Below are 11,625 nucleotides of genomic sequence, written 5' to 3'. Positions count from 1 at the left end.
AATTCACTTTTACCTTATTTTACTCCTGCTAATGGAAGTTATGAATAAATCTTGCACTTTTTTGATAATAAACTTAACATAACTTAGTGCTCCTGCCATTTTTTTACAGAGTAGAACTGATAAGTCCTCATTCATCTTTGGTGTAATGTTGTGTCCTCTTCCAGTAGTCGACAGAAAAATCTCTGAAGGTGTGAGGATCTTTAAAATATTTTCCAGTTGAACCCTTGTTTGATAATCCCTCAATGATTTCTTGAATGGAGTACCAGGACCCTGTGGATGGAAAAAGTGTTTTCAATATTCCTCTTCATTTTCATGTATTTTGACTTCAATGACTTCGCCTAAGCACCACTTGCCATTGTATACGGAGCAGACATCATTTTTACATTTTGGCTTTGGTAAACCAGTAAAGCAATCAGAAACACTAATGTCTTGTGCACTGATACTAATGTAAATATTTCTGATTCAGAGGTCACCTGGACTTTCAGAATACATTTCTGACTTGTTGGAACGTAACTGTGAAAGGTTCTTGTTTCTGAGACTGTTCGTGATTACCTGATAATGAGAACTGAGGTATTCTAATGCCTCTTGAACTCTTTATTAGAGCAGAAAATAAATGTTATATTTTTGAACTGCCTGCAATAATTGTACATTTCAGAAGGTGTAACAATTTGATTGTTGACTGTTCTTTGATAGCTTGCTTTAGTCACAGTCCTTTTTACAATTCCACCAATACCATCACATGGTCCTTTTCCATGATATGAAGCAAAAAAATGCCATTCAGATGCGATTTGAAAATCTTCTTGACAGTAGCACAAATTTATGAATTTTTTTTATACTGAACTCAGAAGTCATCAGAAAAATAAAAAAAATTGTTTAACTTGTGGTAACAGTGTTCTTACTTTATTTATAACCTGCTTTGAAAGTAGAAGAACAACTAAGTATTGTGCTTCAAATACTCACTAATCACACAGTAGCTTTGGCTTTGAAATTTTCTTCTTTTTTAAAATATATGAGAAATGGATGTAATGTGGCATAAGTTTTTGACCAGTAATATGATGACTTTATCCTGTACCACAAAAAGAAAATTTTTAGAGAAGTCTTCCATTACAATACATTCGCCCTCCAACAAATATTCCTTTTTAATGTTGAGGAAATTAGCTTGTTTCTTTGCAACAAAATGATCCCTTTTTAGATTACTTAAATTTTCAGTAAGTTTATCTAAGTACTTTTGAAATGGAACAGGATATGAGTAGTTAGTTCACAACAGTCAGCAGAAACCCAGTATTTGAAGATAATCAAAATCATCCCAGCTCTCTTGCAGTAATCTGAGCACTTCATTAGTGCCTGAACATTTTTGACACTGTGACAGCATGCACATTTCATTTTCTACAACACATACCATGATTGAAAGGAGAATTTTATAATCAAATTTCATTTTTAGAGCAGATTACATGAGTTTTATATTCTGGTGGGTGACACACACACAGAGTGAATACCTGACCAACCAGAACAAAAAATTGACGTCTTAAATCAGGAAATTTTGAAAAACCAATTTTTAAATTATGTTTTTCTGTGAAGGCTGTATACAATTCTTTTAAGTTATATAAGATAAGTATTTTTTGAATATTAATTTTCTTCCCGTCAGCTTGTCTTACACAGACACAATCCTTCTTGCCTGGCATCATTCAGCTGTGCTCATTATTCTGGTAAAAATCTTGGGACACATTTAACAACATTTTCATCACTTACATGACTGGGTTTCTTTTTGCTGATTTGTGGAAAAATTCTATTTGTTTTAACTAATTGTTTGGAATGATGAGCTAAATAATGAGTAACACTAAATTAATTTTGAATTTTTTGAATGCTCCAGCTGCTTGTAAATAAACTTAAAGTTTATTGAAGTTCACTGCTAATAAGATTACTTTATAAACAAGTGTATATTACCTATCCACAGTATTAACACTAGCAACAATACTACATATCACATTGAAATGAAAACAGTAACTGAAATTTTATTTTTAAACATCATTTAAAATTTGACAATACACAATATTATAATTTCTGATAAAAAAAAAGACAAATCATTAAAGAGAATAAGTTTTAATGTAATTAAAAGAGAATTTAATAACTGAAGGTGCGAAATACTGCAAAAACTGGTTATTAGAAATTAATAAGTTAAGTTTAACTTACTTAATTACTGTGTTTTAGTGGTTTATATTTCACATAATATTACATTTTATTAGCAGAGTGGTCAAAATGTTACTGAATTATTTGATTAAAAATAAAATACACACACAACCATATAAACACACACACATGCGTACTGACAGACAGACAGAAGGCTGACACGTATGCGTGAACATGTGCATGTGTGCATGCACGCACATACATATGCATACACGTATAGACAGGCAGATATACATGTATACAGGTGCATGCACAAACACACACACCAAGATATATAAATATATATACTCCCTCTCTCTGAATCATGAGACCTTGCCGATGGTGAAGGGGCTTGAGTATTCACCGAAACAGAGCAGCTGACCAAAAATGCAACCATATCAGAGTGGTATCTGTCGAGAGCCAGACTAAACAATGATTCCTGAAAGAGGGTAGCAGCTCTTTAAGTGGTTGTTATATTTCGGATCTCTAGGTGGGGACTAATTACTAAGGAAGAGTTCACAAGAAAATTAAAAAATAAATAATAGTCAAAGTGTGGAATGTTATAAGTCTGAAAAAGGTTGGTAGTTTAGAAAATTTTAAGAGGGAAATGGGTAGGTTAAATGTACATGTAGTAGGAATAAGCAAGGTTCGGTGGAAAGAAGAAAACGACTTTTGGTCAAGTGATTTTAGAATTAACTCAACATCAAGTAAAGGACAGGCAGGAGCAGGATTCGTAATGAACAAGAAGATAGGGAAGAGAGTAGAATAGTTCAAAAAATTTAGAAATAGAATCATTGTAAACAGAATAAAATCAAAACCTAAGCCGACAACGACTGTTAACGTATATATGCCTGCAAGTGGCCATGATGATGTGGAGGTACAGTGTGTATACAAAGAAAGTGATTATAAGCAATTAAACATGCAAAAGGGGATGAAAATTTAATAACAGTTGGAGATTGGAATGCAAGCATCAGAAAAGGCAAGGAAGGAAATAATATGGGTGTATAAGGCTGGGCAAACAAATGAAAGAGGGGGTCGACTTATTGAGTCTTGTATGAAGTATAATTTAGTAACTGCCAATACCCACTTTAAAAATCATAATAGAAGAATATACACAAGGAAAAAGCCGGGCGATACTGCAAGGTATCAGATAGATTATATCATGGTTAAGCAAAGATTTAGAAATCAACTCGTCGACTGCAAAACTTACCCTGGAGCAGATATTGATAGCGACCATAATTTAGTGATAATGAAATGTAGATTGGGGTTTAAAAACCTGAAGAAAATGTGTCAGATGAATCAGTGGAATTTAGAAAAGATTGATGAAGAGGAGGTACAGATTTTTGAGGAGGACATCGCAAGAGGTCTGAGTAAAAACGATAAGGTAGAAAATGTAGAAGAAGAATGGGAGAATGTTAAAAAGGAAATTCTTAAATTAGCAGAAGTGAACTTCGGCGGAACAAAGAGAACTGGTAGAAAACCTTGGATAACAGAGGATATATTGCAGCTGATGGATGAACGTAGAAATTATAATTACATAACAATACTGAGATCTGAATTCAATAGAGCATTAAAGGATCTGAATAACAGAAAGGCTCCTGGGATAGACAGGATACCTGCAGAATTACTGTGCAGTGCAGGTGAGGAAGTGATAGATAGATAATACAAACTGATGTGTAATATTTACAAAAAAGAGGAAGTTCAGACTTCAAAAAGATTGTTACTGTCATGAAAACAGGAGCAGATAAATGTGAAGAATATAGAACAATTAGCTTAACTAATCATGCATCAGAAATTTTAACTAGAATTCTGTACAGAAGAATTCAGAAGGGAGTGAAAGAAGTGTTAGGAGAAAACCAATTTGGTTTCAGGAAAAGTATAGGGACAAGGGAAGCAATTTTAGTGTTATGACTAATAGTAGAAGGAAGATTAAAGAAAAACAAACCCACATACACAGCATTTAGACTTAAAAGAGCCATTTGATAATGCAGATTGGGAAAAAAATGTTCAGCATTTTAAAAAATTCAGGGTTCAAGTAGAGATAGAAGAACAATCACTAATATTTACAGAAACCAAACTGCAACAGTAATAATCGAAGAGCATAAGAAGCAGTAATAAAAAAAGGGAATCTAACAAGGATGTTCCCTATCCCCGTTACTTTTTAATATTTACATAGAACCAGCAGTTAATGATGTTAAAGAACAGTTTAGATCCAGAGTAATAGTGCAATGTGAAAAGATAAAGATATGCTACAATTTGCTTACGATATATTAATTCTAGCCAAGAGTAAAAAAGAATTAGAAGAAACAATTAATGGCATGGATGTAGTCCTATGCAAGAACTACTGCATGAAAATAAACAAAAACAAACTGAAAGTAATGAAATGTAGTAAAAATAAAGTAGATATAAAAATAGCTGAATATAAAAATAGGATGAGAAAAAACTATGGAGGTAGAAGAATTTTGTTATTTGGGAAGCAGAATTACTAAAGATGAACGAAGCAGGAGCAATATAAAATACCGAATAGCACAGGCAAAACGAACTTTCAGTCAGAAATATAATTTACTTACATCAATAATTACTTATACATCATGAAAATATTTTTGAAAGTATATGTTTGGAGCGTAGCTTTATATGGAAGTGAAACTCAGACGATCAGAGTACCTGAGAAGAAAAGATTAGAAGCTTTTGAAATGTGGTGCTATAGGAGAATGTTAAAAATCAGATGGATGGATAAAGTGACAAATGAAGAGGTGTTGCGGCAAATTGATGAAGAAAGAAGCATTTGGAAAAATATAGTTAAAAGAAGAGACAGACTTATAGGCCACATATTAAGGCATCCTGGAGTCAGGTAGATGGGAAAAGTTGCGCTGGCAGGCAACATTTGGAATATGTTAAAGTGTTAGGGATGTAGGATGTAGTGCTATACCAAAATGAAACGATTGGCACTACATAGGGAATTTTGGAAAGCTGTATCAAAACAATAAGACAAAAAAAGAAAAATACATATTACTATAATAATAAATAATATATATATATATATATATATATATATATGTACACTTACCAAAAACAAATACCTTTCTTGGTGATCACCAGTTCTTGCAGATATTTTAAAAACTTTCCCATGCTTAAGAACTTCACGTGTAGGGCTGACTAAATCAACAACACCGCTTATGCTTTCTTCAACTTCTAACAACTTTTTAAATTTATCTATTTTCCTCATGGCTTCATTAGAATGGTTTGCTGCTAATGTGACAAGTTCTAAGGCTTCTGCAACAATAATAAAATGCATTATTAATTGAACTGCAAATAGTTCAGTGTATATAAAAATAAGTATTTTAAGTGAAAAAAGACAATTTTTCTTAAAAAAAAAGGATTTTTGTAATTCTATAACAAAACTAAGTAAATAATTAATTACAACTTACCAAGTAAGAAAAAAGAAAATATATTTTTTTCATTTTAAGTAATGCTCATCATAACCACAAAAATAAATACTGTTGAAACTAACGAGCTGAGGAAAAACAATCTATAAAGATGCGTTTAATTTTTCAAACATTACTTCCTGTAAAATCTGTTTTCATTATTGAGAATAGAGACAGCAAAGAGGAAGTGTATTGATCAATACTATGTAAGAAAGTCAGGTCAATGGTACATTAATCAGCATAACTGCCTATGATAATAAGGCCTACCTTTGTTAACTGATGAGTATGAAAATTAATAAAAATTCATTCCCAGCAGACCTGGTTTAATGAGATAAAGGTTTATGCTTCGTGACTAACTTCAGTAAGTTAGATGCTTCTCACAAAATGGAATCAAATCCCTTGTAATTAATTTAATTAAAAAGTTATATATATATATAGTTATATATATATATATATATATATATATACACTGTAATATGTATATATATATACTGTAAATACTATTTACAGTGACCTCCAAGGAACCGTTGATTTTAGGTCATTATAACCGATAGTCACAATAACTGATATTTAGGTAGCTTAGTGGTACTACTTCTGTGGGTAAATAGTTAAATAGTACTTCTAAGAAGAAAAAATCAGAAACACAGTTTACTACAGAAATGAACAGTACGTTGGATTCAAGACAAATGTAAATGTAAATCTAATATAACAAATATAACTAGAAATTTAACCGCTTCAATTTCTTCAATAATGGTATCGATGGCATTTAATTTTAGAACAAGTCTGTTAATCAAAATAAAAATGTAAATGGATAGATAGGTCAATTTTAGGCATTAAGTTTTATATGTTATCTCATCCAGAAAAGAATTTTTGATGATGTGAAGTTCATTTTTATCAGTATAGAAATATAAACAGATTCATGGAGAGAAATGTTATACATGTTTAATTTTTATCAACATCCCCATCACGAATAAATAATTTTAGATCACTACAGAAATATGATAACACAAAAGCATTTCCCCCACACAAAAAAATTACTATAATAAGGTTTTCTGGGAAAATAATTGTTAAACATATATTACACACTTTTACAGATAGACTAATTTTATTACAGCTATCTAATTTATACACAACTACTTATAATTATTCCAATTTTTTAACTTTGTAAAAATAGATAAAAAGCTACAGGTAAACGTTTTTCATTACTTATCTCTTAACTTCAAAACATACGCAAGATCACATACTGGATGTATTCAAATCAGGCAGCTTTAAAAAACTGTAATAATTAAATAATAGCATAATTACTTACTCTGAGAATCAGTTCTATCACATGAATCTGAAGGCAGTTTTTTTAAATAATCATTCAACAAGAGCTGATATCTGGGTAACCTTTGTACAGGACTTAGCATATGATGCGTTAATGTAAGATTACCACATTCCGGAAGCCTCTGGAATAATTAAATAACATATAATGAAATATAAGGTAAGTTAACTGCATTCACAATAAACTAAATATACTTTCACATGGGAACACACAGCACAGTGTATGTAGAGTATGTGTCCAGATAGAAAATGCATACACACTTGATACATCTTCCATTAGGATAACAGTGTTCATGTTTTCTTTTCTTTTCTTTAAAAGGTTTAACTACTTTGATCATTAACACTAACAAATGCCAATAACAGAGAAAATGCATTCCTTATTGTTTTAATTTTGCTGATCAATAGGAATAAATCTTGGCCACTGGCATTTTACACTTTTCAGTCTTCAGGATGCTACTCCTTGATATATTCCAAGTGTTTGCAAACCTTCAAGTTGAATGGAGATAAGATTACCGTCTACCCAGGACCTTATACTCTTTATATATAAGTAAAAAATAATTAAAAATAAAAAAAAACTAATTTTCAAATTATATGAAAATAGTTCTTCCAGAGAATCTTTTGGAGCCGTATTAGTAACTCAGTTGTGAATGTGCACCAAACAGTACAGTCTGACATTTCCAATTAATGTGCATAAGTATGCAACTGTCTCATCAGTCTTATTTATAATTATCAAAGCACTACAAATAACAATTTATCCTCTCTTAATCCATCTGTTATTACAGTACAATAAATACTATATGGTTCAAATATTGTATGCAACAGTTGTCAGAGTTAAAAATTTTTATTTATTTTTGTGAAAGTTTAAATAAAATTAAATTGATGAAAACATTTAATAGTTTAATTTTATTTTTGTTATGTCAACTGTTATTATTGTAATTCTATTTTATTTATATCTGCTTATGACTAATGTTATGAAAATAATATATTGTTATTGTGCCATTAATGATATTAAAACCAAATGTCAACATAACTAAACAGAAATAACATAAAGGAAGAAATAAAACTTCTTTTAAATAAATAAATTATGAAAACAGAAGATACCGATGTACACTAGCTAATAAGCAATCGAGTTATACAACAGAGATAGGAAAAATGTTTTGTAAAAGTTACTAGCAGTTGATAAAATTAATAATGTTACTGTACAAATTTGTTTTTCTTTATTTATTATTGAGAGGACGCATTAATACGGCAATTATTTTGAATAATTTCTCTCAGTCTTTGTTGAGAAGAAACTTCCAGTAAAATTTAATGGGCTTATGTTTTCAACAATAAGTCACGACACAACAAAACATGAATTAACATAATTTGTATAGATAGTTTATATGCAGTCTATTGGTATTAATTCTATACTAACAACAAATTATTTCACTAAATATAAAAAAAAAAGTTTTCTAGTAATAATGCAAAATAGTATATGCTACAGCATTTAAAGTCACTATTTTTAATCCTAAATTATCATAATAGAAAAAAGTTAAATTTTTCTACTTTTCATGTTATTCTAAAATTAATAATGAAACTACTAAATAGCCCTTCGTTGTGGTTGGATAACAAAGGGCTACATGATATTTGTCAACAATTCAATTCACAAATTTCATATCGGTCTATGCCTATATTTGTATTTTCCAGTAATTATGTAACTGTTTCTACAGTGAAATGATTGGTAGCATGTTGTTAACAGTTCCTTCTTGAAAAGGTTAGGAAACTCCTTTATTATATAGTCAAATAATATTATCATTTGATGTTGTGTCTGTTCATTAAATATGTTGTGGTTTGTAAAATTTATGTTATCAAATGTGCGGAGATCGTGATTTTTGTATGCTGTACTTAAAATTTCAATATTGTGTTTAATGTTTTGCATAGATGTTCTGTTTCTATGAGGTTATCTGCAAATGTTGAATATGTGTAAAGTCTAACCCCGGAGCAAGATTGGCACACCACAACTAAGGGAAGGTCCTTGTATAGATTTATACAGGATATGGGGAGATGGAATGCCTCTCCATCGTTTTTAAGGGCAACAAGAGCCCGAGCTCTTCAACCATGTAAATTTAAACCAATATTTGTTTCGGTTCCACCTGGCAGCTGATGAGCTGTGTCTCTGCGGGGAGGTCCAGTCGAACGAACACATGATGTTTGAATGCCCAGCTCTTTGGGGAGCCACAACTCAGGCCACCTTGGAACTTAAAGGTCGAGGAAAACTGGCCACTCACAAGCGGCGAGTCAGTGTGGCGAGAGCCGGATTATTGGACCATGTGGGAGTTTCTTGAAGCGGTTGCTTTGTTCAACCGACATCAGTAGTCTGCCTAAGGAAACAGACTCCTACCACACTGCTGCAGGAAGCTAACCGAGAGATATGGCTGGCTACCAGCTGGATTAAGGCTCCAAGTGCTTTAATGGTGGACAGGTACTTGCTGGCATTCAGCGGCCTAGGTGTGACAGCGAATTGCTGTCTTTGAAGAGATAAATTTAATTATTGATACGTCATATATGTTTTAGTAGTCGATGGGGTGCACCTACCCATTTTAGTGATACATGAAGAGTGGGCGATGGGACTCACAAGTGAATGGAGTATGGTACCATGCTTATTCCGCTCACCCTTTTGGGTTAGCTCTAGGAGCTAGTTAGGACACTGGTGCTAAACTGTTTCGAGGCTCATGTTTGTGGCACAAACATTTAGTCTTACGCTTTTGGGCGACTAAAAGGGGTGGTGGCGGGAGAAATGCCAAGCAAACCAGCGTGTAAGGTCTATGCTCTGTTTAAGGATGCGCACCCAGTTGTGAAAAAATCCATCACCAGGGGAATCCTGCAGGGTCTGTTCTCGAATCCTTTCTGTAAAATCTGGTATTTAACAGATTTCTGGGATTGACATTCCCAAAGGGGTTGCGAGGAATAATGGATTCCAATTTTCACCAGAAAAAACGTGCTGTGTACACTTCTGTAGGAAGAGAATTCCTCATCAAAGTCCTACGTTGACAATCGGCAATGATCCAATACAATATAAAGACAACGTGAGATTTTTAGGATTAGTATTGGATAAATACCTTACATGGGGATTACACATACAGGACTTTATAGAATATTAATTGGGGCTCAGATAAAGAGATATTATTGAGACTGTATAAGGCATTGGTTCAATCGAAACTAGATTACGGATATATTGTATATTCATCCGCTAGGAAGTCGCATTTAAGAAAGTTAGACGTAATTCAATATAGCGGAATTAGATATACGACAGGCGCTCTACGCACAAGTCCGGCGACAAGTCTAATGTCCGAAGCCGGAATAATGCCACTACATTATACAAGAGAGATCCTTTTGTTAAGATATGCAGCAAACGTATGGGCTTTTCCTGCCCACATAAATAATAAACTTTTCATGAATCATCCAATGGCTGCAGTATATGAACGTCATGCTACCTATTCCAGACCAGCCGGAATTAGGTACCACGAATTAAGAAGAAAATACAAAATTGCTATTCCAGATACAATAGCAATTTCCACAAGAGAAATACCGCCATGGCTTTTGCCAGCAGTAAATACAAGGTTGGATCTCTCTCAGGGAGAAATAAAAAAGAAGCCAGCAGTGATCATCCAACAGGAATTTTTGGCAACCGTCAGTAGTTACGAAGAACATATTAGAATTTATACTGACGGTTCTAAAACCGAACATGGTGTTGGATGCTCCATATATGTAAATGGAGAAGCACATTGTTGGAAACTGCCAGATATGGCCAGTGTTTATACGATAGAACTTACTGCCATTCAGCAAGCTCTTCGCTTCATAGAACATTATTGCGAAGAGAGAGTGCTAATTTGTTCCGATTCTCTAAGTGCACTTGTTACAATTCGGAACAAAAACATTAAGGATGTCCTAATTTCAAACATCTTGTCCATTTTATACGTTCTAAAACAACGAAGACAGCGATGCGTATTTGTATGGACTCCGGGCATGCTGGTATTACAGGTAATGAGAGCGCAGACTAAGCTGCCAGAAAGACCAACAGTCTGCGATGATTTGGATGCATTTCCTGTAAGAGTGGCAGATGTTAAAAACAGTCTAACTAATGTAGTTAAAAACAAGTGGAATACTGAATTGAGGAGTTTAAATACAAAATTAAACTCAGTTAAAACTTGTTCATATAAATGGAAAAGCGACGTGAAGTTGACTCGCCGAGAACAAGTAGCTGTGACCAGACTTAGAATTGGTCACACGCGATTAACAAATTCATATTTGTTAACCGGCGAAGAGAGACCAATGTGCGGTGTTTGTAATAAAACACTGACAGTCAAGCATCTAATAGAAGAGTGTACCATATATGAGCACCTCAGAAAGAGGTTCCGTCTTAGAAATGATATTACTGCTGATCTGGATAATAGAAATGAAGAAAAGATAGTTGCATTTTTACACGCCAGTGGACTTCTTAGAAGTCTATAAACGTAAAAAATTTCAAAGCTGTGTTAAAGAATCTCTAAGAGGTAGTTTCATTTAAATGTGGAATTCTCGAAGCGTGGCACGTGTAGTGACAGGAGGTAGCACTCTTGCCTAGGCCATCCTGGCTCGTCTGCATTTAAGAGCAGCGAGTCGGGGTGTTTCCAATGATGGCATGGGGGATCCTCAAGGGTAAACTGAGGGTGCGAGGCTGTGGGTGGGTGTG

At 33.3% G+C, this 11,625-nt stretch overlaps 1 protein-coding gene across 3 annotated transcripts in view; it reads right to left on the bottom strand.

The window, feature by feature from the left end:
• LOC142323181 (FYVE, RhoGEF and PH domain-containing protein 2-like) overlaps positions 1–11,625 on the bottom strand; it is an 85,818-nt gene that overhangs the window by 36,595 nt on the left and 37,598 nt on the right. For all 3 annotated transcript variants that reach the window (XM_075362487.1, XM_075362488.1, XM_075362486.1), the window contains exons 6-7: positions 6,901–7,039; positions 5,234–5,439 (exon numbers count right to left, since the gene is read on the bottom strand). In XM_075362487.1, coding sequence (XP_075218602.1) covers positions 5,234–5,439; positions 6,901–7,039 — 345 coding nt within the window. The remainder of the gene's footprint in view (positions 1–5,233; positions 5,440–6,900; positions 7,040–11,625) is intronic.

The sequence above is a fragment of the Lycorma delicatula genome, chromosome 4, assembly GCF_047948215.1.
Source record: "Lycorma delicatula isolate Av1 chromosome 4, ASM4794821v1, whole genome shotgun sequence".
In the NCBI taxonomy this organism is placed as follows: Eukaryota; Metazoa; Arthropoda; class Insecta; order Hemiptera; family Fulgoridae; genus Lycorma; species Lycorma delicatula.
This window is presented reverse-complemented; position numbering and strand designations above follow the sequence as displayed.